This window comes from Cloeon dipterum, chromosome 2 (genome assembly GCF_949628265.1).
Source record: "Cloeon dipterum chromosome 2, ieCloDipt1.1, whole genome shotgun sequence".
Classification (NCBI taxonomy): Eukaryota; Metazoa; Arthropoda; class Insecta; order Ephemeroptera; family Baetidae; genus Cloeon; species Cloeon dipterum.
Window position 1 is genome coordinate 3,977,893 of NC_088787.1, and position 24,094 is coordinate 4,001,986.

Genomic DNA, 24,094 nt, shown 5'->3' on the forward strand with positions numbered 1-24,094 from the left:
TCTTTTTGAATAGGGCAGCTCTTCCTGCCGTCTGAAAAGCACAAGGAAATTTTCCTTACTGTCAAATTTTTCATACATGCAGTAAACGCTATAAAGTTGGGAAATTGATTTTTAAGGTTAATTAAATTAATCTTTTTGAATATTTTGGCTTAACCGGAAATTAAACTGTACCTCTGTCCTGATTTCATTGATACACATTGTAGATGTAAACTGTTGCTAAATTTTATGAACAAAGGACTCACTGCTATTACAGTAAAAATACAAAGCGTTCTTAATCGTTGGCTCCTACTTTAAAAAATTCGTTTTTAAATATTGCCTGTAAGCGTTAACGCGATGTCGGACACTATAGTTTAGAGAAAGGGGTATAGTGTATTCCTGTCGCTGCACCAAAAAAGTTAAGCGGGCCATTCTTCCTGCAATCGTAATCAGTGACACTTTTGAGGCCATGGATTTTAGCAATTTTTAATGGTTAACGTTTTTCTATCGACCATCATGCATAAATATCGGTAATAAACCGAGTTAATAAACGGTTTCAAATTTAATTTTGAATGCTTTCAGCTCGAACACAATGGCTGCGTTCTTTTCTGCCTTCTTTTTGCATTTTCTATGCCTTGCCCACGCCATCAACTTCACAACCGTCTACGAGTGGGACAAATTCGATTTCGTCTGGCCACCAGGAGCGGACAGTTCAATAAATAGAAAGATTAAAAAGAAAATGAAATCAGCGAAGATTGAATTTCGATACATGGCTATTTTTGGAGAAAGGCTGTTTCTAAGCTTTACTATTGATTCCGTTTTTGAATTTCCCGTCTCACTGGTGTGGCTGCCTACGAGCGGCACGTCGACTGGATCTCCGACGCTTGCTCCTTTCCCATCCTGGGATTTACACGTAAGTCTCTAAATCTGAATGAAAAAACTTACTTTCAACGATGTTCTATGCAAAATTTTCGTTTAAAAATTTTGAAGCTTCTCGGTTCTTGTTCGCACGAACGGAAATAATAGCTAAAGATCATTTAGCACAGAAATCGTTTTTCATTTGAAATTATCAAAAGTAAAAAGCTGAATTAAATTTATCAATACTGCTTCTCGAAATTGTATCAAAATTTCGAAGATCAGTTAATTATTTTACTTAAAAGGAATTTTTTCTTTCTTGTCAGAAAGAAGACAACTGCGACACTATTCAGATGGCCAGAGGGTTGCAAACGGACACTGATGGTCGCTTGTGGGTGATTGATAACGGCAACGTTTTTTGTCCGAGCAAAATTTGGATATTCAACCTGCTCAACAACGACACAATCGAGCACGTTCACCAGTTCCCGGACACAGTCATCTCTGGTTCAAGGTTGCTGGGCGAAGTGGTGCTCGAAAAAACGCCAGACGATTACCGGGCGTACATCACGGACTCTAGATCTATGAACATCGTCGTTTACAGCCGAAAATCCGACAAATCCTGGTCCGTTTATATAGGATATACACGTTGGTTTTCCTTGGCCCTCTCTCCTAACAGGGGAACGAGACAGTTGTACCTTGGAAGATCTGGTTTCGAAGGACTGCATTCAGTGTCTCTGTCTGAGCTGCAGAATGAAGGTGGAACAGCTACTCTGACAACAATCGGCAAATGGAGTGGAAGACCTCACAGAATAATAATCGACACTGCCAATATCTTGTATGCCGCCTTTTACGACAAGAATTTCCTCTCCACGTGGAATATTTTGGAGCCCTTTAGTAAGAAGCAATTTCATCAGGTAATACATTATCGAAATTTTGATTCTCCCCGATATATGAAACAGGAGTTATAAACATCATACGCAAATTGTTATAAAAAAGATATCAAATAAAAAATTCACCCCTTCCTTATAATCCCGACTATATGAATATGGCTAACAATATCAAATCATCACACTCTTTTAGGTCGGAAGACCCGGAGTCGAATGTCCATTTACTTTTGACTTGGACACAAACGGCACTTTATGGATGACGGAGCGAAACCTATTAGGGAGTGGGAAAGGGTACAAACTACTCAAGGCTGAAATCGGCGCAAGATCATATTTATTCAGCCCGTCCACAGGTAAATAAAATCCAAGTTCTTTTTTTTTGATGCCAGCAAAATACGATAAAACTAAATTTCAATCTTGAAGTTTCTCAACACTCGAACTTAATATGTCCAATTGAACTGTTGTAGTTTCAAGACCTCTTGATGTGACCACAGAAAAACTGCAGGAAACGACAGCATTGTCCACATCATCCATTCGTAATCAATCTACCACTCCTACCTCTGCAACAACTAGAGAAATGAAGTCTACTTGGAGTCCAGTTTATGAATCTGAGGACACAGAGTCAAATTCTTCGGAAGACCCAACACCGCCCACAGAGTCAAATCTCTCTCCCGTTCCTGATCCTTTCGCAGTCTCGACTACGCCTCAAGCACAAATGACCACGTCTTCGCAGATTCCTGTTTCTAACAAGGCCACGATGAGAATTCCTACAAACGACCCACCTCTGCAGATTTTTACCACAGCGTCTACCCAGCATTCGTCTTCCCTTCCCCTCCCAACCTTGTCTACAACTTATTACGAGAGTGAGGAGATTTTAGAAGTCGAGAAAAGCATGCAAACACCAACAAGAAAGACTGGAGCTCCCCGACCGTCTCTGGAATCAAACGAAACAGGCGATGGTCTTGCAAATGATTACCGCGAAAGTACGTCTTTGAAAATAATTCTGATTTTGATGCTCGTGCTTTTCTTGGTCTTGTGCGGCACTGTCATTGTGTGGCTGACCCTGAGGATGAGAAGAAAGAAAACCTCTTTGGGTCAGAACACAGTGGACAATCGTGTGGAAATGTCCGTTTTCCTGGACGACCCAGTCGACGACAACGTTGGGCCCGAAAATTCAAACACTGTGCCGTCAGAAGAGGACAGACCTGAGAATCCTGAAGGTCACCCTGAGCCTTTGATCTCGGCTCACTACGAGGAATCTATGCGTCCTGGAAACACCAACGTGGGCAAGCCATCGGAACCGGACTATGACGAAGTTTGTTCTACAGAATAGGAAAAGCACGATGACGGAAGACCAGGACTTTCAAGGAACGGAAACTCAGGACGTAAGCCAACAGAGTTGGAGCAATATCTCGAACCGTTTCCTAGCAGTGGCGAAACTCAGCTTTAGTGGTCAAGAAATAATGTATTTTATTTCTTACTGATAGGTAAACGTAGAGACTTATAAAAATAAGTCAGTAGTTGATTTCAATTAACATATTAATTTAAAAATAACATAGAGCTGATCATAGCGCTAGTGGTTTTTCGTATATCTAACTTTTATTTGTAAGAATATTTCGAAACAAATAAATACATTCTAACTTCACTTTTCCTAAGTGTTATTGATTTTACTTTTCGTAATAATTCTTACAGTATTTAAGTTTAGAGATGTATGCCATAGCAAAAAATCTTCTATATTTATGTTAGTGTTATAATAAAATATTAAGCTAAGTACGACTACTATTTTTAACAGAATGCTCATACGCGCATGCTGACTAGAAACTTATAGTTACTTAAACAATTAAAAATCTCGTGTTCAAATTATCAGAATTGTAAAAACTACCCACCGTTAGACTTGCCTCGAGCTCCTGATCTGAGCAGCTGAAGGGTTTAGGGAGTTCCGCCTTCCTTCCACCCCTAAAAGTTACCCTACAACTTGAACGATGAAACAGAGCGGTGGTATTGTCAAAATTACAGCAATAGGGTTGAATAGGTTGGAGGAAAGCGCTCTCTCAACATATTCGTCGGTTATTGAAGATCCAACAAAACATATGGCCACATCTGCCATTGTGGGTTTTTTCTAAGACCCTGCAACCACCACCAAAATACTTTCACCAGGAGTATTGCTGAGTGTGCCGTTGATTTTAACCTTTGATCACAGAGAGTCATACTATATAGGATTCAAGATGCTATAGCTCTTTCCTTATCGACAGCAGCACCTATTTTGATAACAGTACAAACTGTTCGTTCGTCGAACAAGAGGCCACTTACATCATTGTGAGAGATAAAGAAAGTCTCACTCACCTCACGCGCTTCACGATAACGCTCAATCTGATTTTGAGAGTGCTCGTCGCTGTGTGTCCCCGTCTCATTAATTTTAGCTGGATCCAAAACACAAAGGTTAGTATATTTTTTATAAAGAGTTAATGAAAGAGATGCACTCGTAATCTAATAGGCGTTGACGCGATGTCGGACACCAGCTTAGATAAATGGAAAATATTCCAGTCGCTGCACCAAAAAGTGAAGCGGGAAATTCGCCTTGCAATCGTAATTGGTGAGACTTGTAATTTGTCTCATTATTCAATCGCGCTTTCCCATGTTGAGACTTGAGTGTCTATGTTTGATAAATGAAAAATTCTCTTGGATACGGCGCAGGATCAGACAGTGCGATATATGTAACAAAAGGTGATGAGGCTTTTGGCATTGGAATAAATCAAAATGGATGCCTTGGTACTGGTGACAAGGAAAAACATCTTGAGCCAAAAAGAATCGAAATACTTTGCGGACAGAACATACAAGGTAAAATAGCGGTTGATCTTGATTTTTAATTGAATTATGCTATCGGTTTCCCATTTTTAGATCTAGAATTTGCAACACACATTGAATATAACACGGTTTTTGCGATCTCGGCTTCTGGCTTGGCGTTTTCCTGGGGAAGAAATGATTGTGGCCAACTTGGGCTGGGTACGAATCAAGACACGTTGCTTCCTACCAAAATATCTGGGAGTTTGGAGGGACAAAGAGTTGTGCAAGTGGCAGGTGGTGATAAACATTCCTTGGCTCTTACATCAGATGGACAGGTTTGAAGTGGAATTAAAATTATAGTCATTTTCAACAATCTTTCTATATAGATCTTCGTGTTTGGTTCCAATTTGTACGGGGCATTAGGCTTGGCGGGAGACATCGAGGAAAAATGGGCACCAACCATTTTAGAAGGCCCTCTGGCGGGAAAAGTTGTGAATGCGATTGCTTGTGGATGTTATGTATCAGCGGCAATCCTCAATACTGGAGAGGTAAAGTGGATTGATACTGTAAAACCCTGGGAAATCAATTTAAACAAATCCCTAAAATAATTCTAGAGGTATCCTTGGGATATGTGTCAGAAAAATTATATGATTTTCAAATGGCGAGGACTGTCTCCCCGACTTGATACAATTTTGAATATTTTATTTCACAACAAAAATTTCATACCATGAAACGTTTTAACCGATTCTTAACAGGTCTATGCTTGGGGACACAACGGATTTGGCTTAGTTCCGGGCGCGAATAAAGGAAATATTGAAATTCCTCTCAAAGTGGCCAACTTTAGTGGTGTCGAAATATCAAAAATCGCCTTTGGAATTGGATATGCACTTGCCCTTTCCAAAGATGGAAAAATTTACGCTTGGGGAGACAATAAACATGGCCAGCTGGGAACCGGGAAAACTGAGTCAGAGACCGTTCCAAAACTTCTGTCAAACATAGGAAGGTGAGATGTATTTACGAGTGGTTTATTGCGGACATAAAACATAAGTTCAAATTTCTAGAATTCGGGATATTGCCGCTACTCATTGCTGCTATCACCCGAGTGCTGCGATAACTGAAGCAAACGAAGTCTACTTTTGGGGGCGTTGCCGAGGTGCGTTATAATTTTGGTTAGAAAACACTCACAATCAGTGCTACAAAAATGCAATTGATACAGGCCAAAATATTTTAAATCCGCTGATGATCCCTGGATATTCTTCACTGGACGAAGTTTATGCGCTAGTCCCACCTAAACCAGCAACATTCAGGGCTTTGCGACCGAAAGAAAGTGTACCCAAGAACGACTCGCTTGTTGAATGCTTGAAACGAGTGTTTGATGATCATGTAAAGTATATTTTAATTCTATTCATATATAAATTTTTACTATTTTACTCCACAGCAAACTTTTGATTTTGTTTTCGTTGTGGAGGGAAAGAAAATTCACGTGCACAAGGTGATTCTGATAATGCGATGCGACGTCCTCAGGACAATGTTTCTGGGTGACTGGAAGAAGAGCAACGAAAAGTGTGTTTTAGATATGCGCTGCTTTATAACTGTCTTACAATTAAAATGAATTTCCAGGGAGATAGTCATAGAAGGGCACAGCTACGATGCTTTCTACGCCTTTTTGAATTACTTCTACACTGACGAAATTGATTTGCAGCCAGCATTGGCCCTAGGTAGAAATTTTTTAATTAATTTCTTAAATATTACATAAATTTTGCTTAATATTAGACGTGTTTGCTTTGGCCCATTTCTACCACATGGCTGATCTTCAAAACCAGTGCGAGGCCGTGATCAAAAACGGCTTGACAGTGGAAAACGTGTCCTTGGTCTATGATAAGGCCATTTTATATGCGGCCAAGGTTTCAATTTTTTTGAAACCTTCGTTAATTTTTAATAATTATTAAACATAATTAGGAATTGGAGGATTTCGCTTTCAACTTTTGCATGGATCACCTGAGTGCCGTTGTGAGCAGTGACAATTTTGATATTTTAGATCAAAAAGTCAGCAGAGATTTCTTCCGTCGCGCTGCCAAACACGGGGCTTTCAAGAAATGACGTCTTTTGATGTTCGAGTTATATTTAAATGGTTTTTTTCTTCTGTTGATGTTCCTGGATTTTAAATAAAATTATATAAACTTAATAAAGTGCTTTTTTGTAACTTAAATAAAAAAGGGAAAACAAAAGCAGATGTGAGAACAAGTGCTCATTAATTGTTTGGAAAGGACGGAAGTACGAAGAGAAATATTTTTTAACACTAAATAAAATATAATCCACAAAATGTTTCATAATATTGCTATTCTATTCAATTTAATGATATAAAACCATTTATAAGAAGTGGTATAAAAGTCTCAAGCAATAATAAAATAGTAGAAAATGTCACATAATTGTGTTAAAAATTATCGCGTACCAAAGGTCTTAAATCACGTACGTCATACATTTATCTAATCTCTTTCGGCTGCAATCACGAGTACCCGCACTTCTGATAATCTTATCGGTAATGTGTGCTCTTGCAATTTTGGGAGAGGCTTCATTGCAGTAGACGTGCGCGATGTCCGAGAGCAGCTTGGAAAAGTGGCGAGTTTTTGACTCTTTGGGCGATGACTTGAAGCAAAATATCCGGATTGCCATTGTTTTTGGTAAGAGCGCTTTTTTCCTCTAGACAATTATTTTAACACATTTTAAAAGGAGCACGGGATGACTCAAAAAATGCAATATTCGTGACAAAAAGCGACGAGGTTTTCAGCTTAGGGACTAACAACAACGGATGCCTTGGCACCGGGGACATTCTTCCTCGCCCTGAACCAACACGGATCGAAATTTTGTGCGGACAGAAAATAAAATGTGCTTTCTTTTTAAATATTTTTCTGGAGATTTAATTAAATATTGAAGGTCTCCAGTTTGGCTGCAGCGGAAATGATGCGTCAATTTTTGCGATTTCCTCGTCAGGCGCGGTGTTCGCCTGGGGGGCGAATACGTTTGGCCAACTCGGTCTGGGATCGAATGGCAATGTGCTGCTTCCAACCAAGATTTTAGGCCAACTGGAGCGCAAAAAGGTTGTGCAAGTTGCCTGCGGTCGTTGGCACACCCTGGCCCTCACGTCTAAAGGAGAGGTTTGAAATTAAATTAAATTAAATTAATGAATTTTTTTAACGCTTCATTTAGGTTTTTTCCTTCGGTTTCAATAAAAACGGGGAATTAGGCGTAGGGGACAGGCAACACAAAAATGTTCCAACGAAGGTAGACGGCCTTCTGGCCGGCAGATTCGTAACTTCAATTGCGTGCCAGTATGTTGGATCCGTAGCCCTTGTTACTTCAGGAGAGGTAATACCATTATTAATTAAAAACGCTCTGAATTCTTTTTTTTATCAAAATTAATTTAAGGTGTTCGCTTGGGGAGGCAACCAAGAGTACAGTTTGGTCCCGGGCTATGCAGCGCAAAACAAGAATCTTCCTTGCAAAGTTTCTGGTTTAGAAGGCGTGCAAATTTTGCACATGGTGTGTGGACCCTATCACGCTCTTGCTCTGTCGACCGAAGGAAAAATTTACGCTTGGGGAGATAACCAGTACGGCCAGCTTGGCATTGGCACTGCTGATAAGGCGGCCGCTCCGACGATGATTCCCATTGCGAGCAGGTGATAACGGACTGATTAGGAGTGTTTTTTCTTTAATTCAGAATTCCTGCTATCATAGGATGAAGGACGTAGCTGCCTCTCCTTATCATGATCAACCTTGTGCCGCGATGAGCGAAAATAACGAAGTTTTCATCTGGGGACGCAGCAATGGTGCGACGTTAAAAATAATTTTGCTAGAAATTAAGTTAATAATTTCCAGGGGAAAATGTTAAGCTTCCAAAACTGTCTTCATTCTCATGCCTGGACGAGGTTTTTGCACCAGTTGCCACGTGCCGTCCTCTGAGACCGAATTCATCTCAAGACGATAACGACGACTCGCTCGTCTCCTGCCTCAAACGGTTTTTCGATGATCCGGTGCGAGAATAATTTTTTCTGTCAATTTAGTCTGATTATTTTAATTATTAGGATACTACCGACATTGTGTTTGTTGTTGAGGGGAAGGAAATCTACGTGCACAAACTGATTTTAGTTATGCGATGCGAATTCTTCAGGTCCATGTTTCAGGGTCACTGGAAGGAAAGCAATGAGAGGTGCATAAAAATAAATAAATCACGTAACCTTTCATATTTTTTTTATATTTTTTCAGGGAGCAAATCATTGAAGAGCACACCTACGACGCTTTTTATGCCTTTTTGAAATACTTCTACACGGATGAAATTCAAGATTTGCAACCAGAAATAGCTTTCGGTCTGGAAAGAATTAAAAATATTGATAATTTAACAGCAAATTATTTTTTTAATCAGAGCTGCTTACTTTGGCTCATTTCTACCAGATGGCAGGCCTTCTAAAGAAATGTGAGGAGTTGATCAAATCTGACGTGACGGTGGAAAATGCCGCTTTGATCTACGATATGGCGATTCTCTACAAATCAAAGGTTATTAAATTAGGGAAAATTTTAACAGCACTTTAAACATTCTACATTTTAGGAGCTTGAGGAGTTCAGCTTTACCTTCTGCATGAGTCACTTCACCGAGGTTATCAAAACTGATAATTTCAACAAGCTCAATGATGACGTCTCGAAGAAATTCCTTCTTCGCGCTGCTAATCTTGGAGCGTTGGCGTTTAGTGCATGTTAAGTGCTGCTCCACTATTTTTCAGCGTTATGTTATTAAACAGATTTCAAGTTGTACCAAGTCAAAGAATAAAATTCAATGATTTGAAGAATTATAAACTATACATTTGTTTTTAAAAATTTCCTTTACCACCCATTCCTCGGCGAAAGATTTTTTATTTTGTCCTGTCTCTTTCCAAATACCAGTTAATTGTAATCAGACTTATAAAAAAGTTCGGCAGGAGTTTAGACCGTTTAAATAAATAATAGTGACGAATTGAATCAAATAATCAAATCATTTAGTATGGCACCAAGTTCACTGCCAACGTAATTAATAAAAGTTTAGTCAATCATCAATCATGCTAGCCGCAGTAGCAGATACGCTGAAATAATGATTTTCTATTTCATCCAACTTTTATAGCTTGAAATGGCCAATTTGACTTTCTTTCGTTGATTTTTAAAAATCGGAGAGCAACTGAAAAAATCATAAGTTATTTTTTTGATTTGGGAAATATACTATTCCTATTTAATGAACTTTACAAAAGGACATTCTCAATTAAAATATTTAAATAAAAAATAATAATTAAAATTTCATCTTGTCCGACGAATAAAAAAATAGCTTTTATTTTCTGACCAGTAAATTTGCATTTAAATTTCGATTGACTGTGATACTTTTGCCTTCTTAAAAATGTCACAAACATTTAAGCAATAAAAGTAGGCTCATTTGGCGAACTGAAATTAATAGAACAATTATTTTAGCTACATCTTTTTACGGATTATACGGAATACAACTCAATTTCGACCACGTGCAATTTTTGTCATTTCTTTTGCCGCCTTGAGTTCGTGCAGCTTATGCAAACCGCATCAAAAGTGGCACGCGACTCGAGACCTCGAGAGTGACGTCATCGGCAAGGAAATTACAAGTGGAGGGGGAGGCGAGAAAAGGCCGACAGCGCCACAAACAAGAATGCATGACGCAGAGAAGACAAACTCTCGTGTTAAAATATTAAAATAGTTAATCATTTTGCTAATTTACGTGTCTCTGCTAATATTCTATTGTTTACTTAACCACAAAAATCGTTAGATGAGGAAGGAGCGATCGTAATTTTAAAAGCACCGTTGTTTATTTTACATTTTGCGTAAGTGTAGCGCTAGGAATCTATCAAAAGAACAGTCTTTTCTTATTTTCTGTTTTGAAAATTTAAACTCATTTGCGCTTGTTCAATGGTTTTAAAAATTGTGAATGTCTCCAGCCACTGATGTACAGTTTTGATGGATCAGAAGTTGCAATAAAAGTCATTTCAATGAGATTTGCCACTTGGGAGAAAATTAACCAATGGAAATCCAGTTTTCCGACGCGCCATTAAGTTTCAAAGGGAGAGAAGAAGAGAGAGTATAATTATTGCTATTTAAACTTGCCGCTCTTTTTTATACAGGAGATTGATCAAGAGATGAAATAAATTAAACTCAATTAGAATGTTTTAAGAATCAAAATGTGAATTTTTTCATTAAAAAAAATAAAAAAAATAATTAAATAATTGCTTCAGTTTTTAATTTTTCCCTTTCAAATCGATAGATCTGCTGAAGTTTCTTCTGGTGATTCCTTCTCCTTTTTTATACCCTATAATCCACCTGAGTAACCTGTCGAACTGCAGCTGTTTCGATATCTCATTCGCGCCGTTTCGAGTTGCCGTGATGCCGCTGGTGAAGCCGCTCTGCCGCGTTTGCGAGCGTCCGACGGCGGACGGCGCTGTCCAGGCTGTCCAATTGGACAAGGAAAAGCTGCAGACTTGGTTTATGAACGTCTGTGGCCACGAATTTGCAGAGGAAATCGAGGATGAAGATCTGATTTGCAATTTCTGCATCTGGCACGCAGAGTGAGCAGCAGCCGGCTATATATATTTATATATTTTTTCAAATTAGTAATTGTTTTTTTTAAGGTTTCTGGCCAGATTTAACACCGAGCTCGAAGCTTTGGCTTGGTGGCCGCCGGATTTGGTATATTCGGAGGACGTGGCGACGGAGCTGAGGAAGAAATATCTAGGTAAATGGACTAGCAAATATTATTTTTTATTTTAGAACTAAAAGGCATTGACGTGTAGAGAGGGGAGTAGAATGAAATAATTTTGAAATCGCAAAGAGCTAACTATCGTGCGGATAAGGAAAAATGGCAAGACCTATAACACAAAATATTTATTTTAAAGAAAATTAATATCTACTATTCAATTCACCAGTTGCATGAACCCTAAGTGTTCGAAGCCGCCAACAGATGGCGCCACCGTAGACTTTCGCTTTTATGGCACTTCCGCTGCGATTTCAGACTCAATCTAGCTCCTGTGCATTCTTCAATTAATTTGATTTTTTTTGACGTGCTGAAAACCAAAATCGGTTCAGCCAATCGCCGTAGAATCGTGAAAAACTATTTTTGAAATAAAAAAATATTTTCCGACGTTTCTACGGCGAATGGCTGAACCGATTTTGGTTTTCAGCACGTCAAAAAAATCAAATTAATTAAAAAAATCAAAATAGCTAGATTGAGTCTGAAATCGCAGCGGAAATGCCTTAAAACCGCTAAAAACAACATTTTTAAAAAAGTCTGTGGTTGCGCCATCTGTTGGCGGCTTCAATAACTAAGGGTTTATGCAACTGGTCAATTATGCATTATGCGTAATTTATAATTTCAAGATTATATTGAGTTAAAAATTATATTTTTATCGCAATCAACAGTATAGAAGCTATGTACTTGAAAGCTTTATCTTGCTTAAATTTTTATGAATGGTTTTAATTTTTTTTATTCTGCTATCTATCATCCGTCTGTCTTCTATTATCTAAATTTGTTTCGGATGAATTGTTACAGAAGGAAAAGCAGAGCAGTGCTGGGTGCAGCTGGAGAAAATTGAGTTGCCGGAAAGTGAAAAAGAAGAAAATGCAGAGCACGAGGCAAAGACGAACGATCGAAAGGAAGGGAAGAAATGTTTCTACTGTGGAAAAGTGGTTGCAAAAATTAGAAGACACGTGAGAAAAATGCACGAGAATGCCATCAGGTGTAACTATCGTAATTGCGTCACGTATTTCCACACTGCGGAGGAACAGGAGAGCCACAAGAAGGAAGTGCATGAAAAGTCCCAAGCAAGGAAATTGATCAAGTGCCAGTTTTGCGAGAAAGAGTTTCAGAAGTCCAGTGTCATCAGAAGTCATATTCGTCGGCTTCATGCCGAGTTTCACGTTAATTGCAAGTTCTTAGGTTGCCTCTGTCATTTCAAATCTGAACTTGAAATGAGGGACCACTTTAATTCTGTTCACAAGAAAGAAGACAAAGCAAAAGTCTTCAGTTGCCACCAGTGCGGGTTTAAATCTAAATTTAAATGCGATTTGTCGCGTCATGTTTCTCGTTTGCATTTGCCAAAAACCATCAAGTGCGACAAATGCCACAAAATGTTTTCTACCAAGCAGCATCTAGCAGATCATGTAAGAAAAAATCACAAATCTCGGGTTTGCTCATTTTGCAACTCAAATGTTGCTGTTGGGATCATGAGTTGCCATTTAAAAAGAAAGAACTGCAAGCGCTGCAAGAAAGAATTTGAATGCTTAGGTTTGTACCAGTTGCACTGGAAAACATGCAAAACTACCCTTCTCAATTGTAACAAGTGCCCAAACACATTTAAATTTCTTTCACTGTTGGATTACCACTTGAAAAAGAATCACAGAAACAATTCCTGGCTTGGTTTGCAGTACAAAAATCTTGGATTCAAGTGCGAGCCGTGCAAAAGGTATTACAAAACTGAAAAAATACTAAGAGTCCACTTGAATAACATTCACAAGAGACTGGATTTGAAGCATTGCGCACACTGTCCAAAAAGCTTCACTCGTAGTGAAAACTTGAAAAACCACTTGGCTGAGAAACACAATTTGATTGAACGCAAATTCGAATGCGGTGAGTGCCAGAAGAAGTTTGTATCTTCACGTTTTCTGGCTTCACACAAAAGATATGCACATTTGCAAAGCAAGAATCTGAAGTCATGTAGGGTGTGTGGAAAATCAATGACTGAACAGTGGTTGAAACGCCATTTAATAACGATTCATGGCATTGACATTCCGTAATAACTGTCTGCTCAACGTCGGAGTAATTAGCATTTGTTAAAAATGTGTTTAATAGTTTTTTCGGAACACTGTTTTGTTTCATCATTTTGTGCCCCGATTGTTAGTTTGTCTGCTACTATATTTTCTCTATTTCTTAAATCATTTGTGCGTGGACTTTTGATGTACAAACAATTTTTTTCTGCCAAATCTACTTATCCTATTCCCACTTTTGTAACTATAAACGGTTTATCTGCAATATTTCTAGTTTATCATTTCAATAAATTATCGTGGTAAAGGTAAATTACGAATGGTTTAATTTTAATTGATGATTTACAGCTCCCAATTTTCGAGAATAACAGTTTTTCTCCTCTCAAACAGAACTGCATTCATCTTAGCATGGACTGGTTTTGCATAATATAATATTTTCTGAATTTATTTACCATGGTCCGCGGAAGTAAACTTCCTTATTTGCTGCTAAAAATATCTCGCATTTATTTAGCAAAATTAACTAATCTTGAAATTTTTCCGTTAAAACGATAATTTACTTTCAAATTGAATACTGAGAAATTTTCGCCATCTTATTAAAGCGACACAAAGCTCTTTTGGCAAACTGAAATTAAAAAATTATATATTCTGTTTCCTAATGTAGCAATGATTCTGATAATACAGGAATAACCTCAACCTCCATTTTGGTCGCTTGAATATATTCAAATAAACAATTACTGGCTGGCTAAAAAACGCATCGAAAAAGCACTAGGTCTATCCTGCAGATGTGCAAATCGAGCAGCTTATGCAACCCGCAACAAAAGTTGCACGCGACCAGAGTGACGTCAGAGGCAACGAGTGGATTGGTGGAGGGGCAGGAAAAAGAAGGCTTCGAGCGCCACCAATGAATGAATGAATGAACATTGTAATTTTCATGGATAATTTACATGCCCAAAGTGGCTAAAATGCCAAAAATATTTTATGGTTAAGTTGATCAGAAATGAATTACTCGCCAATCCATGTGTTAAGTCATGGAAAAATCATTGCGGTTCATTAGAAATTAGATTTTAAAAGTACTTATAAAGATTTTTAAATAAAAAATTTTCATGGCCGTAAATTAAAAACAAGGTTATATGGTCAAATACCGAATGTTAAAAATTCAAAGTTCATGGCTCATTGTTTTATCACAAAAGTGTTCATAAATATAACGCAATAAAAACCAGGTCCTCCTTGGTAGGTGAGAATCAGGAACTTAAAGGAGCCAATCAATTAATTAATGGCTACCGTCAATCCGTCGTGGCATATCGAGCAGTTTCTTAACGCGCCACTTAGTTTCAAAGAGAAAAAAGACGCTATTTCCTTACCTTTGATCATAATTTTTCTAGATGATATACATCAGGAGCTAAAAAATACCTACAAAACAACCCAATTTTTTAAACCAGAAAATCAATTTCATGTAACAAATAAAAAAGAAAAATATTTTTCAATACAGGATCACGAATTTGGATCTTTTCAATAGATTGCCTTGCTGAAGTTTAGTCCCAAAAATCCTTCTCCTTATCGTCTACCCTATTCCACCTGACGAACCTGACGAACTGCAGCTGTTTCGATATCTCATTCGCACCATTTGGAGTCACCGTGATGCCGCTGGTGAAGCCGCTATGCCGCGTTTGCGAGCGTCCGACGGCGGACGGCGCTGTCCAGGCTGTCCAATTGGACAAGGAAAAGCTGCAGACTTGGCTCCTAAATGTTTGCGGCAATGAATTTGCGGAGGAAATCGAGGATGAAGATCTGATTTGCAATTTCTGCATCTGGCACGCTGAGTGAGCAGCAGCGGGATTTTATTTTTCGATTTTAATGACATATTTTTTATTTCAAGGTTTCTATCCAGAGATGTTCGCGAGTTTGAAGCTTTGGCTTGGTGGCCGCAAGATCTGGTTTATTTGGACGACGTGGCTTAGGAGCTGCGGAGGAATTATCTAGGTAACATGAGCTTGTATATTTATTTTAGAAAAATATAAGTGAGTAGCTAATAGCTAGTAAAAATGACTCGTTAAAATGGAGCTTCAGAATTAGAATGAAAATGAGCAAGAAAAGTAATTATTTTATGGCTCAGGAAATAACATAACCTAATTCAATCGTTTTTCACGAATAATTCATCTAATTTGGGCCCTTAAGGAATGAGAGAGAAATTGGAATAATTAAAATACAAAAGAGACGAGCGATCGTGAGTTTAGCCGCCGCGGCAACGAGCTCTGATTGGAGTCTCAGGATCCAGACCTGCGAGCTGGTAGCTAAGCAGTCGGAGGACACTAATATTTTTCATGTCCAAAATTCTGACTACCTTAAATTTATAACTTTATTATAAGGGGGATAAATTATGGATTTACCGAAGTTAACGGTATATCGCACATTGAAATCTAAAAATTAGCTCAAAATGTTTTAGGTGCTTTCTATTCTTATAAATTTAATTTTTAATTATCTCGGGATATTGGTCGGATTTACTGTTGCAGAAGGAAAAGCAGAGCAGTGCTGGGTTCAGCTGGAGAAGATTGAAATGCCGAGAATTGAGACGGAAGAAAATGGAGAGAACGAGGCAAAGACTGATGATGAAAAGAGCGGGAGGAAATGCTTCTACTGTGGAAAAGTTGTTGCAAATATTAGTAGACACGTGAGAGAAATGCACGCGAATGCCATCAGGTGTGAATATCATAAATGTGTCACATATTTCCACACTGTCGAGGAAAAGCAGAGCCACACCAAGGGAGTGCATGAAAAGTGCAAAGCAAAGAAGCTGATCAAGTGCAACATTTGCGAGAAAGAGTTTCAGATGGTCAGCGTCATCAGAAGGCACATTCTTCGAGTACATGCCGACTTTCGCGTTAAATGCAAATTCTTTGGTTGCCTCTGTTATTTCAAATCGGAATCTGAAATGAAGGACCACTTTGATTCCGTCCACAAGGAAGAAGACGAGTCAAAAGTCTACAATTGCCACCATTGCGAATTCAAATCTAAATCTAAATGGGAATTGTCAAACCACATTTCTCGTTTGCATTTGCCAAAAACCATCAAGTGCTGCAAATGCCACAAAATGTTTTCTACGAAGCAGCATCTGGCAGATCATGAAAGAAAAAATCACGAATCTCGGGTGTGCTCAATTTGCAACTCAAATGTTGCTGTTGGGATCATGAGTTGCCATTTGAAAAGAATGAACTGCCAGCGCTGCAAGAATGAATTTGAATGCTCAGGTGTGTACCAATCCCACTTAAAAAAATGCAAAACAACTCTTTTCAAATGTGAAAAGTGCCCAAAGGCATTTAAAATTCTTTCTTTGTTGTATTACCATGTGAACAAGAAACATAGAAATAATTCCTGGCTCGGTTTGAAGTACAAAAATCTTGGATTCAAGTGTGAGCCGTGCAAAAGGTACTACAAAAGTGAAAAACTCTTGAAAATCCACTTGAACCACAAACACAAGAGACTGAATTTGAAGCAATGCGCACACTGTCCCAAAAGCTTACCTGATTTTGCACACTTGAAAAACCATTTGGCTGTTGAACACAATTTGATTGAACGCAAATTCGAATGCGGTGAGTGCCAGAAGAAGTTTGTATCTTCACGTTTTCTGGCTTCACACAAAAGAAATACACATTTGCAAAGCAGAAAACTGAAATCATGTAAGATGTGTGGAAAATCAATGACTGAACAGTGGTTGAAACGCCATTTAATAACGATTCATGGCATTGACATTCCGTAATAACTGTCTGCTCAACGTCGGAGTAATTAGCATTTGTTAAAAATGTGTTTAATAGTTTTTTCGGAACACTGTTTTGTTTCATCATTTTGTGCCCCGATTGTTAGTTTGTCTGCTACTATATTTTCTCTATTTCTTAAATCATGTGGGCGTGGACTTTTGATATACGAGCAATTTTTTCGATCAAATTTACCTATTCCCACTTTTGTAGCTTTTTGTAGCTGGAAGCGGTTAATCTGCAATATTTCTAGTTTATTATTTCAATAAATTATCGTGGTAAAGGTAAATTATGAATGGTTTTATTTTACTTTGTCATTACAGCTCCCAATTTTCGAGATATGTACATTTTTAACAGTTTTTCGCCTCTCAAACAGAACTGCGTCCATCTCAGCACGGACTGGTTTTGCATAATATAATATTTTCTGAATTTATTTACCATGGTCCGCGGAAGTAAACTTCCTTATTTGCTGCTAAAAATATCTCGCATTTATTTAGCAAAATTAACTAATCTTGAAATTTTTCCGTTAAAACGATAATTTACTTTCAAATTGAATACTGAGAAATTTTCGCCATCTTATTAAAGCGACACAAAGCTCTTTTGGCAAACTGAAATTAAAAAATTATATATTCTGTTTCCTAATGTAGCAATGATTCTGATAATACAGGAATAACCTCAACCTCCATTTTGGTCGCTTGAATATATTCAAATAAACAATTACTGACTGGCTAAGAAACGCATCGAAAAAGAACAATAGGTCTCGCCTTCAGATGTGCAGATCGAGCAGCCTAAACAACCCGCAAAAAAGTGGCACGCGACCAGAGTGACGTCAGAGGCAACGAGTGGATTGGTGGAGGGGGAGGAAAAAGAAGGCCTCGAGCGCCACCAATGAACGAATGAATGAATGAATGGCATTACCAGTCATAAAGAGGAAAGGCTTTCTGGAAAGACTGCGCAGATTCCATTTTGACCTCTTGATCAGTGCGGAAATGAGTTCGGTTCCTTGCATGCCATTGACAACGTGGAACCAAAATCTCAAGACACGTGAGGTGTGCAACTTAAAAATATGTTACTTTTGTCGCACAAAATTGTTATAAGGAGTAAAACCTACGCTGATTGCAAAATCTCGTTTATGATATTTTGGGCATTAATAAATTAAAAAGTAAAACATGGAACCTAGTTTAAGTGATTATTTGTAATTGTATTTTTATTTTTCTTCGTGCAAATAAAACAGAATGATTCATGGAAAAACGAATGAAGCAGCTGCGCTTAATAGATAGTAAGAAAAAATTAGTGAAATGAATTTACCTAAAATATATCAGGGCTCCTAAATTCAATTTATTCAAAATACAAAACTTAAAATAACTCTCTTACTCTTCATTCCAATTTCTTACTATAAAAATTAGAACATCTGGTTAAACAACTGAAAATAATATACAGTTCAAACTTAAAAGATTGTTTCTACGTTTAAGTCATCGAAAAATCACAATTTATGAAAAATCTTAGCCTTGGTCAAGGGGGCGGGGCCGTGAAAAGTCTGTACAAAGCATTTTCGATTCCCTCGTCCACTTCTTCATACAAGGAAACAGAATTCCGGATAGCGGCCATTTCCATTGCGACTCCGTTGCACTGTTCTTTGTAAATTATCGATTTTTTCATCCTCAGGGAGAGCCAGATTACGATAAAGCAGCTCAGGACCAAGAGGAAGGCGAGCGAGCCGATCAAAGCAGAGTTGGTAGACTTGTCTGTTTGCCCTTTTCCTGTGAAACGTCCAACCTTTAATACATTATTATTTATATTTTAACTGTTGAAAGAATATCCAGGGATAGCTATTTTCGAAGCAAATTATACCTGTGTCGTCGGAGAATCGCTGGTGTATGGCTTCGCACCGACTGCAGCCTTTAGTAGCCTGAAACTTGGCTTGTTCCCTGTGTTATTAAATACAGTAACCCAAAAGGTTCCCAACGAGTCCAAGGCAAAAGCAAACGGCCAACTCATATCCAGCTTTCCAGCCTAAAAAGTGTAACGGCGACTGTTATATTTTTCGTAATTTTAGTAATGTCAAGAGGATAATAAATATATGTAGAAGAAATGAAGTCTCCAATTTAGAAGATTTAATATGTTGACCAATTACAAAAATCAATGTACTATTTCTGAATTAAATTTTGGTAACCTACCTCATGAAAATGCTGCTCCTGGTACGGCTGGTCTGTGTTCCAAGATATTATGTGATTCTCCCACAAAAAGGCGGCATACATGGTTCCGTGGTTGTCCATCAAAATTCTGTATGGTCTTGCTTTCCAATTTCTGGTTAGTTTCGGATTTACAGTTTGAGTTTCGTGCGGATTTTCGGGAATTGGAATTGAATATAGTTCAGTGGAGTTGTATCTGCTGAGGTAGAGTTGTCTCGCTTCCTCCTTAGGGGACAGGGCAATGGAAAAAACGTTCATTCCTGGCGTATACAAAATCGAAGAATCTTCTCTTTCCAAACTAAATACGACAATGTGCGGTTCCCCCCACCGCGCGATGTAGGCGAAATATCCGTTTGGCGTTTCGTCAAGAACCAAGTTGTGCATGTCATAGCAAAAATGAAAATGGTGAATGAGAATGGTATGATCGTTGTTGGACAAGTCGAAAATCCATTGTTTGCTATTGCAACGGAAGCCACCGTCATCAAGCACCCACAGCCTGCCAACGGAGTCCACCTCCAGCCCTGTTGCTCGGTCAATATTGTTGCAGTCTCCATATTTCTAACAAAAGTATATTTTTTATTTTTGAACAGTTTAAATCCTATTTGAAATGTAAATTTTGAAACAGTCCTATTGCTATTGATTTGATAGTTACACTTACTTTATGTATGTCCCACGAAGGGAATGGAGTGAGCTTCGGGGGTGCAGAGGACTTCTTGCTGCTCGTCGGCAAAGACACCAGGGTAACCGGAATGCCAACATTGTATTTCTCAAGGCTCAGGAAGATCCTTGTGCCGAACACAGCCATGAAAAGAGGTACAATTTTCTCTGGATCCGAAGTTCCATATTTCAAGGCCCGTGTCCTTTTTGCCTCGGAAGGCCACTCGTAGTCCAAACCATCAGGCCACTCGAAAACTTGCGTGAAGTTGACGGAAGTGACCAAGGAAAGGCGAAGCAAAATAATGGCCAAACAGAAAAGATCCATATGTCTCGAAAGTTTTTTTTAACTAAAAAAGAAGCGGTTTGATTAAAACGCTTTTATTTCAGAAAATGCTGCTTCGAAGATAAAATAACACAAAAATTAAAAACTCAAAGAGAAACTTAGTTGACGAGTTGAATAAATTATGTGTAGTTTAAGACGAATAAATTTTAGATAAAAAAAGTTGCAAAAAACTAGCTCCGTGAAAACGAACCTGCTGGCTGGGGAAAATCCGGGACGAAGCTGCACAGCTATATCGCAGAGAGTCAAATAATGTCTTTCAGAAGCAACAAACTCCCCTCTTTTATAAGCAGCCAATACCCGGAAATATTTAATGCGCTCGTTGCTCCCGCAGCAATAGTCCAGAGTCCAAAGTCCACTTTGGAGGTTAGCAGCGTGGAATAGCGATTTCTCGACGCGCCAATCAGTTTCAAAGAAAGAAAGAAAGCGCTCTATTGCCTCCACCCTTGCTGCATAATTTTTACTAGAAAACAGAGAGAGATCAGGAGCTTAAAAGTGAATACAACTTAAACACATTTTTTAACCAGAATAAAAATTAGAAAACAAATTAAAAAAAAAAGAAAATTTTTCGATTTAGAAAAATGAATTTGAATCTTTCCAATCGATGGCTTTGGTAAAGTTTAAGTCCTAATAATTCTTCTCCTTTCGTGTCTACCCTGTAATCCACCTGACTACCCTGACGAACTGCAGCTGTTTCGATATCTCATTCGCGCCATTTCGAGTTGCCGTGATGCCGCTGGTGAAGCCACTCTGTCGCGTTTGCGAGCGTCCGACGGCGGACGGCGCTGTCCAGGCTGTCCAATTGGACAAGGAGAAGCTGCAGACTTGGCTCCTAAATGTTTGTGGCAATGAATTTGCTGAGGAAATCGAGGATGAAGATCTGATTTGTTATTTCTGCATATGGCACGCTGAGTGAGCAGCAGCTGGTTTCTTTTTATCGACTTGAGTAACAATTTTTTTCTATGTTAAGGTTTCATGCTAAATATTTCAGCGATTTTGAAGCCTTGGCTTGGTGGCCGCAGGATCTGGAATATTTGGACGACGTGGCGAAGGAGCTCAGGAAGAAATATCTAGGTAAATGAGCTATAAATTTATTTTAGGACTATATGAGAGGAAGAACTAAACGAAGTAATTTTTAATTTGTAAGAAGGAAGTTGCATAAAGCTAATTCAAATCATAATATATCGAAGAAAAAAATACAAAATAAACGAACTATGTAGATGCAAAATTTATAGCTTCACGACAAGTGGTAAAAATTATGGTTTTACCGCTTTTGACGATGCATTCGACTCTTCAATTCTTTTTTCTTGTTCCTAATTTAACAGATGCGTTTTAATTAAACTTATTCAGTCATCATTTTTGAGCGTAATTTTGTCTGAAGGAATGAATCAAAATGCCAAAATTTAATGTTAATATGTTTCGGTAAAAATGTCACCCAAAAAGGGAACCAATGGAAATAATTCGAAATGAGCAAAAAGGTGATTAATACAGCGTAGGAAATATAAGCACCTAAAAATATCATTTTATATCTTTAAAGAGATTTATAAATAAATTTCAGAGGACCCATTATTTTTAATATCAAAAGTGTGATAAATTAAATTCCGAAATTACGGCAGTTGACGGAATATTCCACCCTAGAAATCTCAAATTATGTCAAAATATTTTTAATGTATTATTTTGTGTTATTAACTAAATAACCACTTATATTATATTTTAAATTGGACTGCATAAATTGTTACAGACGGAAAAGCAGAGCAGTGCTGGGTGCAGCTGAAGAAGATTGAGTTGCCGAAAAGCGAGAAAGACGAAAATGCAGAGCACGTGACAAAGTCTGACGGTCAGAAGAGCGGGAGAAAATGTTTCTACTGTGGAAAAATGGTCGCAAACATTGGCAGTCACATGAGAAAAATGCACGCGAATGCCATCAGATGTGACTATCGTAAATGTGTCACTTATTTCCACACTTTCGAGGAAAAGGTGATTCACACAAAGGAAGTGCATGAAAAGTCACAAGCAAAGAAAATGTTCAAGTGCAATTTTTGTGAGAAAGAGTTTCGGTGGCCCAGAGACCTCAGAAATCATATTCGTCGTGCACATGCCGAGTTTCACGTTAGATGCAAATTCTTTGGTTGCCTTTCTTATTTCAAATCCGAACCTGAAGTGATTTTCCACTTCGACGCTCTTCACAAGGAAGAAGACAAAGCAAAGGGGTACAATTGCCACCATTGTGAGTTCAAATCTAAATTGAAATGCGATATGTCGCGTCACGTCTCTCGTTTGCATTTGCCAAAATCGATCAAGTGCGTCAAATGCCACAAATTGTTTTCTACAAAGCAGAGTTTGGCAGAACATGTAAGACTAAATCATGAGACGCGGGTGTGCTCAATGTGCAATTCAGATGTTACTGTCAGATATATGAGTTGCCATTTAAAAAGACTGACCTGCGCGCGCTGCAAGAGAGAATTTGAATGCTCAGGTTTGTACCAATCTCACATGAAAACTTGCAAAACAACTCTTTTCAAGTGTGACAAGTGCCCAAAGGCATTTAAAATATCTGCTTTGTTGGATTACCACGTGAAAAAGAAACATAGAAATAATTCGTGGCGTGGTTTGCAGCACAAAAAACTTGGATTCAAGTGCGTGCCGTGCAAAAGGTACTACAAAAGTGCAAAAATACTGAAAATGCACTTGAATCACTTTCACAAGAGACTGAATTTGAAGCACTGCGCACACTGTCCCAAAAGCTTCACTGATTTTTCCAACTTGAAAAACCACTTGGCCATGACGCACTTTTTGATTGAACGCAAATTCAAATGTGACCAGTGTGAAAAGAAATTCGTTTCCCCTTATTTCCTGGCTCACCACAAAATGAATACACATTTGAGAAACAAAACTATGGAAAATTGTAAGATTTGCGGAAAATCAATGTCTTGCAAAAGTGTGAAAAGACATTTACTAGCAATTCACGGCATAGAAAATCCTTAGCTGTGCTCATTTTCAAAAGGGAGTTTATTGTTGAAGGGGTGAAATAATCAAAGATGCTAGAAGTAAGCTTAAGATTGTTTTGCTGTACTGATATTTAAAATTCTGTCATTTCGTTCAAAATTTTTTCCCACTGATTCTTTAAGTAAACAAACACTATACATATATAGCAAGTGATGATGTAAGATCAAAATTCTGTTCAATTCTCCAACTATGTTTGCTTTGTATCAAATCTGTAAATCGATTTTCAAGCGTAGTTTCTGCTTTCTGCGATTTTTGTATCATCATTTTCTAATAAAATATTTCAGAACAATAAATATTAATTATTTTGATGGTAACCAGTCTAAATTTTCAAAACGAGCAACTTATGCAACCTGCAACAAAAGTGGCACGCGACTCGAGTGACGCCACTTGCAATGAATGGACTGGTGGAAGGGGAAGTCTGACTGCCCGCAGCGCCACAAATGGCATCAAAATTTAGCAATCTAGTCCGTGAAAATATATTTCGACTCCAGCACTTTTTGACCACAAAAACAGACAGCATAAAAGCATAAGCATAGATATATTGGGACCAATATTTAAGTTAAAAAATATTTGTTTGCTTTAGAAATATACGTTTGTTTGTTCTGTGTGTGTACAGAAGGAAAACAAATGTTTGAATCTAAACCAATCTTCTTGGAGCATTTTGTACTTTGAACTCTTTTATAATGTGGCATTCAACAAGACAGCCAATCCTCAAACCAGCGAGTGAGTACGTCTGCATCCTTCAGAGTGTCAACTCGTGTCTTAGTTATCAGCCGCATTTCAACTTAAAATGGGAGAGACATTAATTCCTTTGTCGGCCAACTATCCCAAAGTCAACTGGCTCAACATCAGGTT

At 38.2% G+C, this 24,094-nt stretch overlaps 6 protein-coding genes across 6 annotated transcripts; 5 read left to right on the forward strand and 1 right to left on the reverse strand.

Annotated features, from left to right (window-relative positions):
- Positions 1-745: 745 nt before the first annotated feature.
- LOC135937377 (protein yellow-like) lies at positions 746-1,799 on the forward strand. Its single transcript, XM_065480528.1, has 4 exons — positions 746-889; positions 1,158-1,453; positions 1,508-1,745; positions 1,791-1,799. The coding sequence occupies exons 1-4, from the start codon at positions 746-748 to the stop codon at positions 1,797-1,799; spliced, it is 687 nt and encodes a 228-aa protein (XP_065336600.1).
- A 142-nt stretch (positions 1,800-1,941) lies between these two features.
- On the forward strand, positions 1,942-3,202 carry LOC135938106 (uncharacterized). Its single transcript, XM_065481644.1, has 2 exons — positions 1,942-2,068; positions 2,183-3,202. The coding sequence occupies exons 1-2, from the start codon at positions 1,975-1,977 to the stop codon at positions 3,046-3,048; spliced, it is 960 nt and encodes a 319-aa protein (XP_065337716.1). The 5' UTR covers positions 1,942-1,974; the 3' UTR covers positions 3,049-3,202.
- Positions 3,059-6,599, forward strand: LOC135937378 (RCC1 and BTB domain-containing protein 2-like). Its single transcript, XM_065480529.1, has 9 exons — positions 3,059-3,100; positions 4,886-5,047; positions 5,255-5,502; positions 5,561-5,652; positions 5,716-5,882; positions 5,938-6,062; positions 6,120-6,217; positions 6,273-6,403; positions 6,459-6,599. The coding sequence occupies exons 1-9, from the start codon at positions 3,059-3,061 to the stop codon at positions 6,597-6,599; spliced, it is 1,206 nt and encodes a 401-aa protein (XP_065336601.1).
- A 400-nt stretch (positions 6,600-6,999) lies between these two features.
- LOC135936160 (RCC1 and BTB domain-containing protein 2-like) lies at positions 7,000-9,328 on the forward strand. The gene is made up of 11 exons (XM_065478875.1): positions 7,000-7,180; positions 7,230-7,385; positions 7,434-7,654; positions 7,707-7,865; positions 7,926-8,176; positions 8,235-8,326; positions 8,376-8,530; positions 8,582-8,706; positions 8,763-8,863; positions 8,920-9,050; positions 9,103-9,328. The coding sequence occupies exons 1-11, from the start codon at positions 7,093-7,095 to the stop codon at positions 9,250-9,252; spliced, it is 1,629 nt and encodes a 542-aa protein (XP_065334947.1). The 5' UTR covers positions 7,000-7,092; the 3' UTR covers positions 9,253-9,328.
- A 9,228-nt stretch (positions 9,329-18,556) lies between these two features.
- LOC135937379 (protein yellow-like) lies at positions 18,557-20,218 on the reverse strand. Its single transcript, XM_065480530.1, has 4 exons — positions 19,895-20,218; positions 19,222-19,794; positions 18,896-19,057; positions 18,557-18,820 (listed from the first exon to the last, which is right to left on the reverse strand). The coding sequence occupies exons 1-4, from the start codon at positions 20,216-20,218 to the stop codon at positions 18,557-18,559; spliced, it is 1,323 nt and encodes a 440-aa protein (XP_065336602.1).
- Positions 20,219-20,963: 745 nt separating this feature from the next.
- On the forward strand, positions 20,964-23,696 carry LOC135937380 (uncharacterized). Its single transcript, XM_065480531.1, has 4 exons — positions 20,964-21,145; positions 21,225-21,307; positions 21,975-22,460; positions 23,602-23,696. The coding sequence occupies exons 1-4, from the start codon at positions 20,964-20,966 to the stop codon at positions 23,694-23,696; spliced, it is 846 nt and encodes a 281-aa protein (XP_065336603.1).
- Positions 23,697-24,094: the final 398 nt, after the last annotated feature.

Excerpts from the sequence above, each read along its gene's own strand:
- LOC135937380 (XM_065480531.1), top strand. The coding sequence starts at position 20,964 with ATGCCGCTGGTGAAGCCACTCTGTCGCGTTTGCGAGCGTCCGACGGCG. Across the intron at positions 21,308-21,974 it reads GCTCAGGAAGAAATATCTAG|ACGGAAAAGCAGAGCAGTGC; the intron begins GTAAATGAGCTA and ends AAATTGTTACAG. Across the intron at positions 22,461-23,601 it reads GGGGTACAATTGCCACCATT|TGGCACGCGACTCGAGTGAC; the intron begins GTGAGTTCAAAT and ends CTGCAACAAAAG.
- LOC135937378 (XM_065480529.1), top strand. The coding sequence starts at position 3,059 with ATGACGGAAGACCAGGACTTTCAAGGAACGGAAACTCAGGAC. Across the intron at positions 6,218-6,272 it reads GCAGCCAGCATTGGCCCTAG|ACGTGTTTGCTTTGGCCCAT; the intron begins GTAGAAATTTTT and ends GCTTAATATTAG. Across the intron at positions 6,404-6,458 it reads CCATTTTATATGCGGCCAAG|GAATTGGAGGATTTCGCTTT; the intron begins GTTTCAATTTTT and ends AAACATAATTAG.
- LOC135937379 (XM_065480530.1), bottom strand. The coding sequence starts at position 20,218 with ATGGATCTTTTCTGTTTGGCCATTATTTTGCTTCGCCTTTCCTTGGTC. Across the intron at positions 19,795-19,894 it reads CTTCGTGGGACATACATAAA|AAATATGGAGACTGCAACAA; the intron begins GTAAGTGTAACT and ends TACTTTTGTTAG. Across the intron at positions 18,821-18,895 it reads GCGATTCTCCGACGACACAG|GTTGGACGTTTCACAGGAAA; the intron begins GTATAATTTGCT and ends AATGTATTAAAG.
- LOC135936160 (XM_065478875.1), top strand. The coding sequence starts at position 7,093 with ATGTCCGAGAGCAGCTTGGAAAAGTGGCGAGTTTTTGACTCTTTGGGC. Across the intron at positions 7,655-7,706 it reads CCCTCACGTCTAAAGGAGAG|GTTTTTTCCTTCGGTTTCAA; the intron begins GTTTGAAATTAA and ends CGCTTCATTTAG. Across the intron at positions 9,051-9,102 it reads CGATTCTCTACAAATCAAAG|GAGCTTGAGGAGTTCAGCTT; the intron begins GTTATTAAATTA and ends TCTACATTTTAG.
- LOC135938106 (XM_065481644.1), top strand. The coding sequence starts at position 1,975 with ATGACGGAGCGAAACCTATTAGGGAGTGGGAAAGGGTACAAACTACTC. Across the intron at positions 2,069-2,182 it reads TTTATTCAGCCCGTCCACAG|TTTCAAGACCTCTTGATGTG; the intron begins GTAAATAAAATC and ends GAACTGTTGTAG.
- LOC135937377 (XM_065480528.1), top strand. The coding sequence starts at position 746 with ATGGCTATTTTTGGAGAAAGGCTGTTTCTAAGCTTTACTATTGATTCC. Across the intron at positions 890-1,157 it reads TCCCATCCTGGGATTTACAC|AAAGAAGACAACTGCGACAC; the intron begins GTAAGTCTCTAA and ends CTTTCTTGTCAG. Across the intron at positions 1,454-1,507 it reads CGAAAATCCGACAAATCCTG|GGGAACGAGACAGTTGTACC; the intron begins GTCCGTTTATAT and ends CTCTCCTAACAG.